The 20768-nt window shown below is 46.2% G+C and overlaps 1 protein-coding gene across 1 annotated transcript in view; it reads left to right on the top strand.

The window, feature by feature from the left end:
• trabd2b (TraB domain containing 2B) overlaps positions 1-18979 on the top strand; it is a gene marked incomplete at its 5' end in the record, with an annotated part of 22571 nt that extends 3592 nt beyond the window's left edge. The window contains 2 exons of the mRNA XM_084311293.1: positions 16863-17144; positions 18257-18979. Of these exons, the coding sequence (XP_084167419.1) occupies positions 16863-17144; positions 18257-18494 (520 nt within the window). The 3' untranslated portion in view covers positions 18495-18979. The remainder of the gene's footprint in view (positions 1-16862; positions 17145-18256) is intronic.
• Between the last annotated feature and the right edge of the window lie 1789 nt (positions 18980-20768).

Below are 20768 nucleotides of genomic sequence, written 5' to 3'. Positions count from 1 at the left end.
CGGCATTCATCACACGTGCGTACGCAGGCTCTATGGTCCTCCGTGTTGATGAATACCACTTTGTTCTACCGTCAATGCTCGTGCATGATTATCCATATATGGTCATGAAAATGAGGAAACACCCCCCATGGGATGTGAAATAATGGACCGACCCGAGCGGAACTCTGAGAAACTCCACGGAGAATTCACTGCTGTCGAACCAAGAAGACACTATCGCGTATTGTGGGATAAATAAAAGGCGGATTTGTAAACGGTGATGTCAGATATCAACGGCTCCCTAGGACCATTGCTGCAATTCTGCCTGGACAGCTCAAAATACTAATAAAGACCGTTCGTTGACCACTGTTTGGCGTTGGTTGTGTGTCATTATAACCGTGCTTGTAATATGAATGCCTTTATTAGTTGTGTTCGATTGGCTATATGATTTTTAGATGCATCTATTTTGTTGTCGGCTAATAAAGACCGCGCTGGAATATGACTGCCTTTTCCCGTGTTGTTTGATTAATACCCCATGGATTAAAGTTCTCCTCAATTTTATTCCAAATCGCGATGGATCTCCCGTCAATTTTCTACCTGCTGCATATGATTTCTAGAGGCATACTACAATCTATTTTGATGTCAGTATTGGGTAGCCTATATAAACAATATAATACGAGAGCATATACAAGAACAATGAATCTCACTGCATGTATGATAGCCTGCCTTTCAATACATGAACTTGAATCCCATCATATACATAGTCTGTCCACTATAGTGTCATTGCAATGCGTTTTCTATTCTTTCTTATACAGTAAAAAGGGGGAAGAACACTATATTAATATGACTTGTATTCTGCTTACAGCTTCGAAGTTCCACTTGTTTCGTTTAACGTAAAGCCTTTTAAATATAATCAAAACGTTCCCGTGTCTCTGCGGTCTGCGCAGAATAATAACGAGTTGAGCTTTATGATTTATGATGAATTGAAAATGGGGGACCCTGATGTAAACAAGACGAAAGTTGGTCTGCATCCCCAATTAACAATTGTATGTACTGAGCTGTACTGTACTGTACCCATTCTGCAATCTGTTAATAAACTTTTCAATCAATCAATCAATCAAGCTACGCGGAGCGCAGTCAGTCAGTAGCCTACACCCCGTATATTCCGATAACGCTATATAAACCATGCTGCATTCATTCTGAGAGAAAGATCTATTATTCCAAATGCTATTTATAGGGTTTTGACCATAATTACACTACTGTTGCTATTTTACAATGAACTATAATGAACTACGGTTCGTACAGAACGTGCCAGTGTTATTATGCACAGAAGCTCATTTCCTTGTTGTAATAATATATTCTACCACTGGGCGCTAGGTACGCCAGGTCTGAACTGTGCGTAGATGTACGCACAAAGTCAAGTTCAAGTTGAAGTTGATGAATCCCACTCTTTGCTTAGAAATGATCGTACGCACAGGGTAAGCACAGATCTGTGCGTAGAACACGTTGATGCATGAGGGCCCTGGACTGATTTTCAAATTGGCCATTTATTTATGTGTAATCTGAAAGGCCAGGGTAATTATAATCTGAAAGGCCAGGGTAATTATAATCTGAAAGGCCAGGGTAATTATAATATGAAAGGCCAGGGTAATTATAATCTGAAAGGCCCAGGTAATTATCATCTGAAAGGCCAGGGTAATTATATTCTGAAAGGCCCGGTGATTATAATCTGAAAGGCCCGGGTAATTATTATCTGAAAGGCCAGGGTAATTATAATCTGAAAGGCCAGGGTAATTATATTCTGAAAGGCCTGGGTAATTATTATCTGAAAGGCCAGGGTAATTATAATCTGAAAGGCCAGGGTAATTATAATCTGAAAGGCCAGGGTAATAATAATCTGAAAGGCCTGGGTAATTATAATCTGAAAGGCCAGGGTAATTATAATCTGAAAGGCCAGGGTAATAATAATATGAAAGGCCTGGGTAATTATAATATGAAAGGCCAGGGTAATTATAATCTGAAAGGCCAGGGTAATTATATTCTGAAAGGCCAGGGTAATTATAATCTGAAAGGCCAGGGTAATTATAATCTGAAAGGCCAGGGTCATTATAATCTGAAAGGCCAGGGTAATTATAATCTGAAAAGCCAGGGTAATTATAATCTGAAAGGCCAGGGTGATTATAATCTGAAAGGCCAGGGTAATTATAATCTGAAAGGCCAGGGTAATTATAATCTGAAAGGCCAGGGTAATTATAATCTGAAAGGCCTGGGTAATTATAATCTGAAAGGCCAGGGTGATTATAATCTGAAAGGCCAGGGTAATTATAATCTGCAAAGCCAGGGTGATTATAATCTGCAAGGCCCGGGTAATTATCGCTCAGTATACTTGTGGTAGGAAATGCCTGTGAAGTGCTCCTGTGGTAATGATAGAGATACTTGGGCAGTGATATGATAATATTATTGTAATTCTTTATGTTTTACAATCGCATTGTGATTTGATAATGCAATATGTTGTGATTTATCATTCTGTAAAAAAAGATTCTGTAGTAAAAAACACTGGCATAATATCGGAATACAATTAAATGTAAATTCACGTTTTTGAATAAAATGCTAGATGAAAATCAAGACTTAGAGAACACAAGTTTTTCATACTTTTTTTCAACATTTGAGAGCATTATGATTAAAAGTATGTGGTCCTTCATAAATAGCCTTTAAATGCAAATGAAAAAATTCGAATATCTGGTATTAAAGTATTGATCTCCCACTCTCCTCACAAGTCAATATTCCCAGTCTGAGAAGCAAGATTAATCCCAAAAACAGCAAACTGAAGGAGACACTAGATGACCTTCTAAAGGGACGGCGATGACCAGATCCTCCTCACGTACAAGCCACACTGACACATAAGGCTGAGACAATATGCCATTTGAAAGAATCGATCAATTGGGACCAAATTATCGATAAATATTAATATTTGTATTAGTATTAAAAAAAATTGTTTATTACCTGTTCCACCCCTTAGGGTCGGTACCGACCCCAAAATGAAATTATGGTCATAGATCCATATTTTTGTGATGCAAAGAATTTGCGATTTTAAAATCAAACGTTTTCAAGTATTAACATCACTAACATGTCACAAAAGCATGTAGAATGTATATTATCATCAATATGTTAGTTTAGCAATAGGTTAAAAGTGTCCTTAGATAGTTTTAAGTTTTCGATTTTCGATCGTCCAAGCCTGAAACGGAAATGGAAATTTTTAACCATGGGAATTGTAGTCTTTTTGCGGCCATTTTGTAGAGGACATGCATAGCTGTCGACCAGCGTTGTAATTTTTCCGAACTACACTTCCTGTCAGAGACTGGGGGGGAGTTCAAAGTTCAGCGTTCTGAATGAATCATATCAATAATTCTATAATAATATTTCAAATAGCATTGGTCCGGATGGGAGAATTCAGTACTGTATCTACAGAACCTTCGGTTTTATCATCTTCCCTTTATTAATTTCCTTAGATTCTTTGTACACATGATCTCAAGAAGGTACTGAACGAGATCAGTGGCAGTTTTTTAAGTTTGGTCATTATTATCATGGTGTTATTCACTGTCAAAGATGCAAAGAAAAATCATAATTCATATTCTCATTTGTTTCATCACAATTTAAGCAAGCCTAGTAATAGACACAATATTTCTGACACTGTGAATACATTCCCTGAGGTCCACAGATGTACCTAGATACCAAGAATATGCAAATAGCCCTTGTAGAAGTGGAGCAATATTCCATTTACCTAGGTATATATTTTACGCAGATTTTTACATTGTGTGGAACAGGTTAAACAACAGATTTATGTTTATTTTGCAGCAATTCTTTGTCGTTTCCACCATCTTTAGTGTCTTTAGATTTCCCCATTCAAAACTACCACAGTGATCCTTCTCATGTTACAGTCGGTGTTCTCTGGATGTGATGGAGGAGTGCACTGCATATTGAATGCACAGTGCAGAGTTGCAATACAACTGAATTTACATGAAATTGGGATGTTTTAACTAAAACATGCCACAAGACCTAGTATTTTAGTATAATATATATATATTTTTTTTTTATGCCACTTATCGATTTCACGCAGTCGATAATTATTGATAAATCGGTAAGTGGTCTCAGCCTTACTGATACACACATAGCTGGCCTCTGGTCTGCTGGTGAGGCGTACAGTAGAGAGAAGTGGATAACATGTGATTGATGGCTGCAAGGAGGACCGGGTGATTCTGATGGGTTTGCTCACAGGTGACATTTTATTTTAGACCACATAGGGATGACACAGTGGATCGGGAGGTAGAGCGGTTGTCTGGTAGTCTAGGAGGTTCCCGGTTCGATTCCCACTCCTTCCGGGCAGTGTGTCGAAGTGTCCTTGAGCAAGACATTTAACCCCTAACTGCTCCCGATGAGCAGGTTGGCACCTTTCATGGTCGCCTCCACCATCAGTGTGAGTGAATGTGTGAGTGGATGGGTAAAAATGTGAGGAACAAATTGTAAAGCGCTTTGGGATCAAAAGCTGTTATATAAATGCACCATTTACCATAATACCATTTACTGCTTACAAGCTACAGGTCTTCAGTGATATTCAAAGTAGGCATGTTTACTGTGATCAGGGTGACATTCATTCAACCAGTCTGTAGGCAAGAAGCTCGTCAGAAGAGGTAGTGTTGCTTTGCTTCCCTGAAGGCAGTAGCGGCTTGTGGATGCTTCGCCACTAGGGGCGCTATACCAAACATTTTGCAAACATGTACAAGGCACGCATTGGCGAATATTATCACCATTGCCATCGATCAATATATGATCAGTCAGTCAAATGCAACCACGTTTCCAATAGCCCAACACAAACACGCACAGCTCTCTCTCTCTCTCTCTCTCTCTCTCTCTCTCTCTCTCTCTCTCTCGCTCTCTCGCTCGCTCTCTCTCTCTCTCTCTCTCTCTCAGATGATGTCAGATCCATTCAATAATAAACACATTTGTATGTCTCTTCATTTTAAACAAGTTACCATTCATTGTCTGAGTGGTTATGCCCCACACGCGGCGAAATTAGAGAGAGAGAGAGAGAGAGAGAGAGAGAGAGAGAGAGAGAGAGAGAGAGAGAGAGAGAGAGAGCGAGAGAGAGAGAGAGAGAGAGAGAGAGAGCGAGAGAGAGAGAGAGAGCGAGAGAGAGAGAGAGAGAGAGAGAGAGAGAGAGACTCACTGTTTAGTTGACACGTCCAGGGCAGGAGGGCTTGCCTTGATAAAGTGTATAATCCACTGTTGATGTATTCCAGACCACTGTCCACTGTGTCCAGACTGCATCCGCCATATAGCTTGTTAGCCAAGTGTTAGCTTGTTAGCAGTTAGCACCACACAACACAAGTACTTCATTCCTTTGTCCATTTCCGCGTCGAACAGACTGCAAACTACCTGGCGTTCTATCGCCATGCTCTAAGACAAACTCTAACCTTAACCAACTTTGAAAGAGTGCCTAAGCTTAACAGTCTAAAGAACTTGCAGTCACGGCACGCTCTAAGACAAACAGCTGCATGCATCTCACAACAACACAACTATCTCTACCACCAACGGACCAACCTAGGAATAAGCTAGAATTGGAACATTAGAAATTGGATTCGGCCAATCAGAGATCGTCTCTGTGAAATTCTGCTACGGAAAAAAATACTGGCGTCGGCCAATCAGAGAGCGTCTCCGCGAAATGCGGCTACAGAAATTCTTGACGCTACTGGCTAGACCGCTTCAAATCGCGCCCGGATTCCAACATAATAGTCATATTTCAACGCACAACGCGTTACGCACTGATTGGCTGTGACAGATACAGCGATCAAACCGTGACGCGCACTCAGAGCGCTATCGCGTCTAGCCCGGGCCGAGAAATACAAAAAAATTATTAAAAAAAAGAAAAGTGAGTCACTTCCTGTTCAAGAAAACAATTTTTTTTTTTTTATATAATAACGTTATATTGTGCATTGGAAACACAAACATACTTAAAATGAGTAAATATTATTAATTTTAAACATGTTTATATTATTTATAGTGTTGTGAAGGGCCAGATTAAACCGAATATATATATTTATTTATATATATATATTTAATTGTATTTGTATATTCTCTAATATTCCCTGATATCCCTTGTATATTCCTTGTACAATATGCATTGAATATCCATTCTAGCCTACTGAACATCCCATAATAGTCTCCATTCTACTATTGGTCGAGACCTTGGTGCCAGGCTGCCATACCCCTCAGACCCAGTTCAAACGTACCGCTCGACATGTACGAACAAGTCCTAGTTCCGCGTAGGAATTTGGCTACCGCACCACTAATGGGACTATTTGTTCATAGTGCGTATATATACTGCGCTACTAAAGTAGGACTTTCTTTTCAGTCCAGTTTCTTACCCTCCAATAGAGTCACAGACGTAAAGCCTCCCCGCGACGCCACGTGTGGGAGTAAGGCCAAGTTCGCCTACCATCGGTATTGAGACATCGTGTATATTAATATTTGAATAGTCATATTTGGCACTATATCGTCGAGTTGGACGTAGTCTATTAAGCTAATAATAGTCTGTTAATATATAGTGCTTCGTGCGGTGAGAATACTACCGTAGTCAGTACCCCATCGTTTCGGGCAGAGAACTGGCTGCTTACCCAGGGTGGTTGACCCTATGTGAAGCTGCACCCGAGGAGCCCCAGAGCCGACGAGCGAGTGGACCTGTATACCGGATTATTCTACCGACGACAGCCCGCCTTCCCAGGCACGGATTATGCTTTGGATACTTTGATTATTCCATGGATAAAGACCCCCGACACTGCCGTGTGTTGGAACCCCCCCCCCTGGAGAGGATGCAAGGTGAGGAGACGCTCTGCAAGACGAGGTCTCTTCACGTCTCTCCCCCGTGGACCGGAGAGAGCCGGCCCACAAAGAGTCCACCTGCTTTCATCTGTGGTCCAAGGATCGCCGGCGCATTGAACGGCACTACAGTGGGTTCACCTGGGATACCCTTGGCCGGACGAGGCAGCTGGATTCTACCCCCCCCCCCCCTCCTACTCCTGTCGGCTTACAAGCGACCGGATTAACCCCCTCTAGTGTATCCAGCCTATAATCATTAAAGTATCATTGCTGTTATTCCTTAACTATTCCAGGTCGTATATTTACCACCTGCGCCTTCAGAGATTGGACATTCTCTATTGATATACCGACGAATACTCCTTGCCATAAAAGTGCATACTATTTCAATTCATAAATGTAATTAAGTGATTAAGTGCTTATTCTACACACCATCGCTGTGTAGAAATAAAGACCTGTTTCTAATTCGTACATTTGTGTTGGATCCGTTTCATCTACGTGAGAGTGTTCATGATAATATATTTATGCCGTGTACTGGGTGGCCGAATATTAAGTACAAAGGTAGTGGTAGTAAGTATCATATCTAGTAATACAGTCAGGGAATTGTACCCCTCAGTTACAATTGGTCCTTCGAGCCGGATGGTAATTAGTGTAATATTAATATAGTGTTATTAATATTGAAATGGCCTATCATGAACACTCCACGAAACGATCCTCCTAACCAACGCCCGCAGCGCGAACGACGGCTCCCTCAGTACTTAGAGGCTTACGCTGTCAGTCAACAACCTAGTCTTCTACTAACAGTAAACGCGGTAAAACTAGAAAGTAAAGTATGTCTAACCCCAACGCCCAGACTACCCCGACCATAGAGGCCCCTACGGGTTCTAATGTAACTGACCAAGTTCACGGTGGGGACCAGTGGGAACCAGACATGACTTCACACCCCGCCAGTACTGAAGAAGTAGTCCCCGATGAGTCCCGGGAGGAATACAACGCTACCGAGAGAGAACTCGGCACGGAAGAAGACGGGGAGAGCACCGTGGAGATAGAGCTCCAAGGCTCCGCAAGGAGTACCCCGAGGGAAGGCTCCCCTATACAACCGCCTTCTCCCAGCGAGGCAGAGAGGACACTACAGCAGGCATTCCTCGTCAGCCTGAACGCCTCTACTGAACGCGATAGACTCCAGGGTGAACGCGATCGATTGCAGATACAGCAACGGAGCGAAGAAGAGCACATACGCCTGGAAATAAGACGCATTCAGATGGAAGAGAATGTGGCCCGAGACCGAGCAGACAGCCAGCGAGCAGCTGCTGGTGCTCTACGGGACGCAGAGCGCGACAGACAGCAAGCGCAACTAATAGAACAGCTGATCAGACGGACAACACCCTCTCCCTCCGCCAGAGGCTCCAGGAACTCGTCTAGACACACCTCCAGGGCGGCATCCCCTAGCCGAGTAAACAACCCTGAACTTGACCAACAGACGAGGTCTATACCCCCCACAGACCACCTCCCCCCACCGGTCCAAGCGAGACCTAGCAACCGGGAAGGAGCAGCATATCCTGTGGAGAGGCTAAACCAGAGACTACAAGCACTGGATGACCTAACTGAAGACGAAGAGGAAGAGGAGGAGAACCACGCCCGAAGACAGCACAGTACTCTACCGGACCAGGAGGTCCGGTACAGCCCAGGCTATACTCCCGCGGAGCTGCGCTACAGACCCCCGACTCTATACCCGGGTGAGCACCGAGGAACAGCACCTGGACAAGCGGGCCATGGTACACTGCCGGTACCAGCCCATACCAAGGAGCGGGAGGAGACTCGCCTAGGAGGCCTCTCCCCCAACGCTCGCCGATGTATCCACAGTCAGCGTCATACATTGGCACGCCTATGGTACCCGACTTCACCCAAGAGAACCGGGCCCAGTATACAGAACTCCGCATGTGTCTGGAGACCATGTTGGTGGATGTATTGGATGAACGCCACAAATACGCCATCCTACTGCAGCACTTAAAGGTACCCCGCGCACATAATATAGCGCTCGCCTACGCGACTTCCACCACCCCATACACAGCAGCGCTGGTAGCATTGGACCAGAGGTATGGGCGCATATGGGATTACGTGATCCAGGAGATCCGACACATCGACCGCTTACCCCCAGCAATAGACAATCGAGCACTGGACGACCTGTCCATCAGAGTGCAGTCCCTGGTAGGGATGTTGGGAGCGCAAAGAGAGAAGGGGAAGTATGAACTTTACGCCAACTCAAATGTGGAAAGGATTCTGGAGAAGCTGCCGCCCGCTCGTCAGGAGCGCTTTAGGCGGCAGAGGGACCACAGAGACCCGAATGGCCCCGAACCGAACCTCCTCAATCTAGCAGACTTCCTGGCGAGAGAAGTCAGCAGCCTACGGCTAGATACATTCGGACGGAGCACCCCTGGCTCCAGAGAAGGAACCAGACGACTAAATGATGGAAGAAGATCGGTGACTGTGATGCACCAATCGGAGTCAGTACCGAGCAGCAGGAGCCACAGTACCCCCTCCAGAACGGAGAAGTGGAAGATAGTGTGCCCCTACTGTGAGAAAGAACACTGGCTAGCGCAATGTGACTCCTTCCCCAAGCTGAACGCGGAGGAAGCAGGTCAATGGATAAAGTCCAACAAGCGCTGTTTTCGCTGTGCGCGCTCACACATGGCAGCCGAATGCCGCTTAAAGAAAAGGTGCACCAAGTGCGATGGAGCCCATCTGGACATACTTCACGACAGTAACAGACGGCGCCCTTCACCTGCACCATCCAGCCGCAAAGCGAGCGTCATGTACATCGATCCCGCCAGCAGCAGTGGAGCCCGAGTACTCCTAAAAGTAGTGCGTGTGACACTAAGCTACCAGAATAAAGTCCTGGACACTTACGCCGTCCTCGATGACGGGTCAGAGAAGACCCTGCTGCTCGCCTCCGCTGCGGCCCAGCTAGGGCTGCGGGGAAGCGAAACCCAAATGACAATTCGGACAATAAGACGAGATTTGAAGACGATAAAGGGCGAGAATGTCTCATTCTCTATCGCAGCAAGCGGCCAGCCTGAGCAACGGTACCAGATTGCAGACGCTTTCACCAGCCAAGAAATAGGACTGTCGCGGTACACATACCCCGTCGCCAAGCTGATGGAGAAATATGCACATCTGCGCAAGTTACCGATCCCGCTCATAGACAATGCTATGCCGACCCTGTTGATAGGCTCCGACCATGCAGACCTCATTGTCCCGATAGACCGGGTTCATACCGGACCCCGAGGCTGTCCTGCAGCAGTCGAGACCCGTTTGGGATGGACTCTCCAAGGCCCGCTCGCCAAATCTCTCAACCGAAGTACAGCCACTAGATGTCTCCACTCCCGAGTCACAGAGGGAGAAACCGCACTCCTGCAACACGTAGAGCGGCTATGGACCTTGGAACAGATGCCCTTTAAGAACGGAAAGAAAGACATTCGCTCTAAAGATGACATTTACGCAATTCACCTCCTCGAGACAGGGACCAAGAGAGTCCCGGTCAACGGCGTGTTGAGATACGCCACGCCACTCCTGCGGCGAGAAGGAATGCCTACTTTCCACGCCAAGACAGACGCCACAGAACGGTACCTGCTGAACACGGAGCGGCGCTTAGCCAAGAACCCCGCCCAAGAGAGTGTATACCGCGCTGAGATTGAGAAGCTCATCACAGCGGGACACGTCACAAAGATGGACATTAAAGAGGCTGACCAGACCACTGAATCGTGGTACGTGCCCCACCACAAGGTCCATCACAACGGTAAAGACCGCATAGTATTTAACTGCAGCTACCAGATCGGATCCCAAAATCTGAATAAAGAGTTACTGCCCGGTCCCACACTCGGCCCCTCCCTACTCGGCGTTCTACTCCGCTTCCGCCAGGAAAAGGTGGCCATCAGCGGGGACATTAAAGGAATGTTCCTGCAGGTGAGATTAGTAGAGGCAGACAAGCCCCTGTTACGGTTCCTATGGAGAGAGAAGCCAGGAGATGAGCACCCAGCCATCTACCAATGGGAAGTCCTCCCCTTCGGAACTACGTGCAGCCCCTGCTGTGCGACATTTGCACTACAGAAACATGTAGCAGAGGACCCAGCAGCGGACGAAGAGGTCCGACACAGCGTAAAGAACAGCTTCTACGTAGACAACTGTCTACAAAGCCTTTCAACCCAGGAAGAAGCCGAGGCTCTCCTGATTAAACTCCGCGCCTCATTGATCAAAGGCGGCTTTGATCTCAGGCAGTGGGCCAGCAGCGATCCGCAAGTACTGCGCAGCCTCTCCTCCGAGGACAAGGCAGCCAGCAGCGAGACCTGGATGGCTACAATCCCGGGAGAAGCCCAGGAGATGACCCTGGGATTGGTGTGGCGATTCAAAACAGATTCGCTTCACTACAGACACAAGCCCCTGATTACGGAGCAGGGAAGGCCGGCGGCGGCGCCGACCACCAGACGGAGTGTGTACACAACACTCGCCCGACAATATGACCCGCTAGGATGTATTCTACCGTACACCACCAGGGCAAAAATGATTGTACGAGCATTGTGGGACAAGGACCAGGGCTGGGACGACCCCATTCCCGCACACCTTGCATCCACCTGGAGAGAGTGGGAGATGGAGCTCCACTCACTCCCAGGCGTTAATATGCGCCGAAGCTACTTCCCACCCACGGTGAGGCCAGAGACATGTAAAATGGACTTACACGTCTTCAGTGACGCCTCAGAGGTCGCATACGGATCAGTAGCCTACTTGCGGGCCCAAGACCAGGGGGGAGAGATCTACACAGCATTTGTCCTCGCCCGCTCGAGAATAGCCCCACGCAAGCAACAATCTATCCCACGTCTAGAGCTCTGCGCAGCCCTAGCCGGAGCGCACCTAGCCACGCTCATCCAACGTGAGCTCACCATACCGGTGTCTAGAACAATCCTGTGGTCAGATTCCACGACGGTACTCGCCTGGATCAAATCAGACTCATGCAAGTACAAAGTCTTCGTGGGAGTCAGAGTCACCGAGATTCAAGACTTAACCGAAGAGTTAACCGGAGAAACAGAGTGGCGCTACGTTGATACAAAACAGAACCCCTGGATGACCTCACCCGTCGCAATGTCTACAGTGACGGCCCCGCATTCCTAAGACTCCCGGAAGGACAGTGGCCCATGCCTATCCCGAGGGAAGCAAGTCCAGAGGAGGTGGAAATTAAGAAGTCTGTGTTCTGTGGATTGAGCACCGTAGCCTCCACCGACCCTAACATAGACGATTGCACGTCCATAGAGAGTGCACAACAAAGAACATTCCTGCGGTACCACCCGGAGTGCAAGTCCCCCGCTGATATGTCAGCAGCTAACTACGAGGAAGCAGAATTGCTTCTACTGCAGCGAGCCCAGAGAGACTCGTTCCCCGATGAATTGGCCTGTCTACAGGGAGGAAAGCCCGTCCCATCCGACAGCAGATTAATTCACCTGGCCCCCGAGAGCGACGCTCACACCCTCATCAGAGTGGGTGGTCGCCTACGCAGAGCCCCCAATCTACCGGATGACATTAAATACCCGATCGTATTGAACAGCCGACACAAGGTCACAGAGCTGATTATAAAGAAATACGATGAGGATGTACATCACGCAGGAGCAGAAAGAGTCTTCGCGGAAATCAGACGTCGTTACTGGATCCTACAAGGAAGAGAGGCGGTACGACGCTTCCAGCGAACATGTGTAGACTGCCGCAAGTGGCGCGCGCAGCCCAGCATACCAAGGATGGCTGACCTTCCTCCATGTCGCCTCCGAATCGGTGACAAGCCATTCCACTCAACGGGTATGGACTGCTTTGGCCCGCTGCACATAAAGAAAGGAAGAGGAACCGAGAAGCGGTGGGGTATTGTATTCAAATGCATGACCACCAGAGCGATACACATCGAGCTTCTCCCGACCATGAGCACAGACTCATTCCTTATGGCCTTCCGTAGATTCACATCACGGAAAGGAAGACCGTCTACCCTATTGTCCGATCATGGGACAAACTTCAAAGGCGGCGAAAGAGAGCTGAGAGAGAGCTTCCAAGCTATGGGCCCAGAACTTAAGACCCACCTCGCTCCAGCACAGGTTGATTTCCAATTCAACCCCCGAAACGCACCCCACTTTGGTGGCACTTGGGAACGAGAAGTGCGCTCCATAAAGACAGCCCTGTACGCAGTACTTGGGGCCCAGACTGTGGCGGAAGAAGTCCTAATGACAGTCCTCACGGAGATTGAGGGAGTACTTAACTCGAAGCCCCTCGGATATGTCTCCAGTGATGTGGCGGATATCGACCCAGTTACCCCCAACACACTCCTGATGGGGCGGCTAGATCCTGCATTACCACAGACAATGTACCGGCCTGAAGAAGCGAACGGCCGACGAATGTGGAGGTACAGCCAAGTATTAGCCGACAAGTTTTGGAACAGTTTCCTACTGCACTACCTACCGTCTCTACAGACCCGCCAGAAGTGGGTAAAGGAGAGAGACAATTTGACAGAAGGAACAGTCGTCATGATTATTGATCAATCACTGCCCAGAGCTATGTGGCCGGCCGGCCGCGTAAGCAAAGTGATCACCGGTGCCGACGGCAAGGTCCGAGCAGCTGAAGTGCTCGTCCAGGGTCGCACTTACACCCGTCCCGTGGCAAGGCTCATAGAACTGCCTCGACTCCCAGACACAATCGATGATGACCATGACCCTACAACCCTATGACTTTGTGAAGTTGACTGACCCCTACAGCAAACCCTTATGTGTAAATAGACAACGCGATTAATCTGTCTCTGTTTAACTGATTAGGTCTGGGACCTATTCAGGGGGTGGCTGTTGTGAAGGGCCAGATTAAACCGAATATATATATTTATTTATATATATATATTTAATTGTATTTGTATATTCTCTAATATTCCCTGATATCCCTTGTATATTCCTTGTACAATATGCATTGAATATCCATTCTAGCCTACTGAACATCCCATAATAGTCTCCATTCTACTATTGGTCGAGACCTTGGTGCCAGGCTGCCATACCCCTCAGACCCAGTTCAAACGTACCGCTCGACATGTACGAACAAGTCCTAGTTCCGTGTAGGAATTTGGCTACCGCACCACTAATGGGACTATTTGTTCATAGTGCGTATATATACTGCGCTACTAAAGTAGGACTTTCTTTTCAGTCCAGTTTCTTACCCTCCAATAGAGTCACAGACGTAAAGCCTCCCCGCGACGCCACGTGTGGGAGTAAGGCCAAGTTCGCCTACCATCGGTATTGAGACATCGTGTATATTAATATTTGAATAGTCATATTTGGCACTATATCGTCGAGTTGGACGTAGTCTATTAAGCTAATAATAGTCTGTTAATATATAGTGCTTCGTGCGGTGAGAATACTACCGTAGTCAGTACCCCATCGTTTCGGGCAGAGAACTGGCTGCTTACCCAGGGTGGTTGACCCTATGTGAAGCTGCACCCGAGGAGCCCCAGAGCCGACGAGCGAGTGGACCTGTATACCGGATTATTCTACCGACGACAGCCCGCCTTCCCAGGCACGGATTATGCTTTGGATACTTTGATTATTCCATGGATAAAGACCCCCGACACTGCCGTGTGTTGGAACCCCCCCCCCTGGAGAGGACGCAAGGTGAGGAGACGCTCTGCAAGACGAGGTCTCTTCACGTCTCTCCCCCGTGGACCGGAGAGAGCCGGCCCACAAAGAGTCCACCTGCTTTCATCTGTGGTCCAAGGATCGCCGGCGCATTGAACGGCACTACAGTGGGTTCACCTGGGATACCCTTGGCCGGACGAGGCAGCTGGATTCTACCCCCCCCCCCCTCCTACTCCTGTCGGCTTACAAGCGACCGGATTAACCCCCTCTAGTGTATCCAGCCTATAATCATTAAAGTATCATTGCTGTTATTCCTTAACTATTCCAGGTCGTATATTTACCACCTGCGCCTTCAGAGATTGGACATTCTCTATTGATATACCGACGAATACTCCTTGCCATAAAAGTGCATACTATTTCAATTCATAAATGTAATTAAGTGATTAAGTGCTTATTCTACACACCATCGCTGTGTAGAAATAAAGACCTGTTTCTAATTCGTACATTTGTGTTGGATCCGTTTCATCTACGTGAGAGTGTTCATGATAATATATTTATGCCGTGTACTGGGTGGCCGAATATTAAGTACAAAGGTAGTGGTAGTAAGTATCATATCTAGTAATACAGTCAGGGAATTGTACCCCTCAGTTACATATAGGGCTATAAAACAAAAAACTAAAAACTTATTTTTCTTCTTCTCTCATATAACCAGGGTAGGGCCTGAGGGGGGGCGGCGCCCGAGCGCCCCTAGTGGTAGAGCCGCCACTGCCTGAAGGCATGAAGTATTGTAAGGATTACAATGCAGGTGAAGCGTAGTTGTTAACGCACATACTATACTACGCCAAATTACTGCCAGAATGGGGTAGATTCTAGATCGCCTCACGAAGAGCCATAACATGTAATAAGCCTGTTATACGGGTGTCTAGCACCTTGTATGTTATTATGCCATGTCATAATCCATTATTAGTTCATTTAGAATCTATTCAACTTTTTTGTATCTAAAAGTATGGCTGAAATCAAAGCAGCAGTGCTCACATAATATGTAGACGTGGACTGGTTCAGTTGTTTTGATCATGGACTCTTGTTCTGGTAACCATTTGTTCTGGGGGGGGGGGGCAGGTGGCGCACGGAGATTACGTTCGTCACCAACACCGGGAGACACTGGATTCGCCTGTTCGAATCCAGCTCCCGGCGTTGCTATCAGCTTGGCTGGCCTCTCACACTGATACAATTGGCTGTATCAGGGGGTGGGAAAGCTGAAGGGTGGGTCCTGGGCGTTGTGGACAGCGACCCCTACAGTTTGGTCGGGGCGCCTGCTCAGCAAGGGTTGGAACTAAGGAGAGATAGTGTGGCCTCCCACACGCTACACTCTCCCCGGTGAGAACCTGCGCGGCCAGGTTGGCCTGCCCCAGGCTGCACATGCGTCGGAGGAAAGCATGTGACAGTCTCCGGTCTCCCGGACCAACAGTAGGGGAAAGTATGCAACAACCAGGAAGGGTGGGATGGGAGAAAAATCGGGAAAAAGGAGGGGAAGAAAGATAAAAAAAAAAGAAGAAAAAAAAACCATTTGTTCTGATTTGTGATTTTTTTATTCTGTATTATACTGTTCATTTTATTCTATCTTTTAGAAAAGCCTCAATGGACTAGTGTTGAAAACTAGCACTTGTGCTATAAACACGCAAAACAACACATCTGGTCTGTCCACTGTGACTGGTCCAATGTAGCTGTGGTGTCCATTTTAAATAAACGTTTTCATTCGTTCGTTCATTCATTCATTCATTCATTCATTCATTCATTCATTCATTCATTCATTCATTCATTCATTGTCATTGCACAGGGTACAAGTACAGAGTACAATGGAATGTAATCAGCATCTAACCAGAGTGCATTGTACATGCATTAGGACTGCAAATGCAAGGTCATACAACAAAGAGATAATCATTTTACCAAGTTCCGAATGTAGAATCCATCTTGCTTTTGTAATAGGATGTTTGAAGCCGCCAGGTGAAAAGCCAAAGCAACTTACAGTTGTCAACCAAAATCTATATCAAGTATTTGAATTGGGAGATCTGAATACATGATTTATATTCTTCTTTCTCTTAACCCTTTCACTACCACACTATAGAATGTTAACCTTTTCACTACCGCACTATAGAAGGTTAGCCCTTTCACTACCACACTATACAGAGTCTGTAGTGTGGTAGTGAAAGGTTAACCTTCTGTAGTGTGGTAGTGAAAGGGTTAACAGATTCATGTGATTAGTAGTATGAATAAAATGAATGGAGCACAGATGAATCCTGTATGTTTCTCCATGTCTGTTCCATGTTTATGTCCTGATCACTAGAGATCTCTCTCGATCTCGTCCCCTGTTTCCAGGAGTACAGAGCCCAGCGTAGAGACCAGCGAGGAGGGCCCCGAGGTGGGCACAGGCTCTCCCTTCAGCTGGGTGACCGGGACTCCGGAGGAGGAGGAGGAGCTGGACGAGGGTCTGCCTGGCCTGGGGGAGGAGGAGGACGACGAGCTGCCCCACATGCTGCTCCCCGACAGCCTGAGCCAACTGGAGGAGTTCGGGCGACACAAGCGACCCCGCAAGGCCCACCGCGGAGGCCACGGGAGGCCACGCCTCTTCAGCGACCTGTGGGTCCGCATCGGGGATGGGTGAGATATTAACCATGTGAAGATATGAATTTCGGAAGGCTGAGATATTAACCATGTGAAGATATGAATTTCGGAAGGCTGAGATATTAACCATGTGAAGATATGAATTTCAGAAGGCTGAGATATTAACCATGTGAAGATATGAATTTCGGAAGGCTGAGATATTAACCATGTGAAGATATGAATTTCGGAAGGCTGAGTTATTAACCATGTGAAAATATGAATTTCGGAAGGCTGAGATATTAACCATGTGAAGATATGAATTTCAGAAGGCTGAGTTATTAACCATGTGAAGATATGAATTTCAGAAGGCTGAGTTATTAACCATGTGAAAATATGAATTTCGGAAGGCTGAGATATTAACCATGTGAAGATATGAGGCGGGTGGGGGGGGGGGGGGTTACTGTACATTGGATTATCAACGAAACCTTACTTGGTCCCAAGAAGAGGGTCTCGTGTATTACTGGGTTAGGACATTTACTGTACATTGGAGGGGGTTGGGTTAGGACATTTACAGGTGCCAGTTTCGAATTTTGAGTTTTGAAAGTGGGTAGTGATTCACATTCCTTTACAGCTGTGGGTAGGGCGTTCCACATTGATGTGGAATAATTGCGAAACGTGTTTAGTCCCTTGTTTGAGCCGAATCTGGGTTTCACATGATTTGTGGAGCTCCCTCTGGTGTTGTGGTCGTGGAATTCACTGACCTTTGGGAAGTATTTCGACAGGTACATGGGTACCTTGGTCGTGTAGTGTATCTTGTAGATCAGGCCCATTGCAAGTTGCTGTACTCTGTCGTCTACTCTAAGCCATCCTAGGTTGTCAAAGTGGGCAGGAGGTTCCCGGTTCGATTCCCGCTCCACCCAGGCAGCGTGTCGATGTGTCCTTGAGCAAGACACTTAACCCATAATTGCTCCCGATGAGCAGGTTGGCACCTTGCGTGGTCACCGCCGCCGTCGGTGTGTGAATGTGTGAGTGAGTGAATGGGTGAATGTGAGGAACGAAATTGTAAAGCGCTTTGGATAAAAGCTGCAATATAAATGCACCGCTCCCATAGAGGTGACAGGTGCTGGACAATAGCCTGACTTCTGCTGTTCTCTCCCTCTCTACACCAGCACCACCCCTCCTCCCAACGTGAGGATAATCAACGGCTACGTCACCGTGGAGCCGCCGCTGACCCACCAGGAGCAGCACAGACGGACGGAGCTCTACCCCGGCACCGCCTCCCCCGCCCCCCCGCCCGGCCCCACCCCGGCCGGCCCCAGCTCGGCCCAGCCCAGCTCTGCATGCAGTGCGCTCACGCTCCCGTGTCTCCTCGCCTGGCTGCTGTCACACGCGCTGTTCACCTCCTGACCACACGGCGGAGCTCTCACATATAGACGGACAAACACTGACACTGCTGTCTCTCCGGAACCCGAGCTGTGGAATGTACCCGGGGGGATTAAAAGTATACAGCAGAGAGATGAGCATCAGTAACATGAGGACGACTGGAAGCGATTGGACGGTTTCAGCCACGCCACCTCCCCCCGTCACTCCGACGCTCAACTTCCCGTATCGGATCAACTCCGAAAACTGAATGTCAAGTCTTGAACACTCGCTCAAAATACCCTAAACACACGACAGACCATTAAAAACCTTGTGAAAGTATTATGATAGGAGAATAACAAAGATCATAGAACAACTGACACCGGTAGTTCTCAAAGGAGCTCATGTGGTGAAACTGTAATATTGTGTATAAAAAAAAACAAGATTGATATTAATGATGAGAATAGACAATAGCCTACTAATAATAAGTGCCTTAACTCTGTGATGAAATGGGCCAGACGGTGAGACTGTATTCTGGGGGGGAGGATGAGGAGGAGGAGGGGGGGGGGAGGTTGGAGGAGGAGGGGGGGGGAGGAGGGAGGAGGTTGGAGGAGGAGGGGGAGGAGGGGGGGGGGGGGGGGGGAGGAGGAGGAGGGGGGGGGGGGGTTGGAGGAGGAGGAGGAGGGGGGGGGAGGAGGAAAAGCAACTCTGATGCCGGTTTTGTAAATTGTGCATTTTGTTCATAAAGAAATATTGTATATTTATTATTATTTCTGAAAAAGAGTATATTTTCTTGCTTTTGAAGAAAATCGAATAATAAACATTTGAAAACACGGGTGCCCTTGAGATGCCTTGGTGATTTTCCGTTTGAATTAAGCGGGTGGTCATTAGTTCCAGGTGATTTCACTGTCCATTACAAGTTAATGACTGATGCTTTTAGGAGATGTAGACCAGTTCTCATGGAACACAGCTGAGCGACAGGTTAATCCCAGTCTGCCATCTACTGGTTGGGAGTGGGAAAGGATTTTATACTAGAGCTGAACTGTTTCTCCTCAAAAACAGTTTACTTTATTGCCAAGTAAGTTTGCACATATACAAGGAAGTTATTTTGGACGTTGGTGCAACATTAAGAGACAATTAAGGTATAATGAGATAAATAGAATATATAAACTAAATTAAAATAAAAGTACAATAGAATAGAATATGGGACAGGGCTGAACAATTGTGCAGGATGATACTACTGATGAACATAGATTCTACTTGTAGAATAATGTAATTATATCACTAGTAAATGTACAGTAATACTAGTAGAATAAGTGTAGTATCTAAGAAAATTTTTAATCTAACCCTAACTAACCTTATTGTCATGCACTAATATACTAACCTACACTGTAGCACTCAACACTTTGATGAACATTGTTACTCAGCTGATAGAGTTGTGCCCTTCCTGATGACTTGTCGTACAGAACTTGTAAGTCGCTTTGGATAAAAGCATCAGCTAAATGACTAACTGTAAATGTAAATGTAAGTCTAGGAGAAGCAAGTTAAACAGATGACAGTTTATTGATTACAGTCTGTTTCTTAACCATGTCTCTGTCTTATAAATCAAACCAAATGTATTTGTATAGCCCTAGATCATATGGAATAGCCCCCACCATGGGCTGTACAAGTCGTCTTGTACAAGTCAAGAAGAAACATCACAAAAGATCAAAAACTAAAAACCACCATAAAATCCAAATATGCAACACTCCAGACTTTCCCCAATGAAGATAAGGAACGACTCACTAAAAACCTGGCAATAGGAGAGAAAAAAGCACCACAGGCGGCGAGGAGGAGAGAACCCTCAGATCAGAGGGGATCCCCCAACTTTGATGTTGTGATAATATAGTGTTGCAATGGATGATGGATGGATAGAGAATAGAACAGGCGAATAATTGGTATGAATGTATAATTGTATATATACATGTAATGAAACACACACACACACACATATATATATATATATATAAGGTACATAGTTAGAACAGAATGTGCCAGGGGCAGTTAGACAGATAGCTTATGAAATAATAATAATAATAATAATAATAATAATAATAATAATAATAATAATAATAATAATAATAATAATAATAATAATAATAGAAAAATAAAAAAAATAAAACAATGAGATACACTAGATTTCAGAAGGTGAATGAACTCTGGACTTTTCCTGCAGCAACTGAAACGGTGAGTGAAGTGATCTTTCTGCTCTCTGATAAGATGTGAAAACGTTACGTAAAACAGTTATGAAAGTATGTTTTCTTTTATTTGTATATATATACT

Source organism: Notolepis coatsorum (assembly GCF_963971535.1).
Source record: "Notolepis coatsorum genome assembly, chromosome: 3".
Lineage (NCBI taxonomy): Eukaryota > Metazoa > Chordata > Actinopteri > Aulopiformes > Paralepididae > Notolepis > Notolepis coatsorum.
The sequence above is the reverse complement of the archived record's forward strand: the minus strand, read 5'-3'. Positions and strand labels throughout refer to the sequence as shown.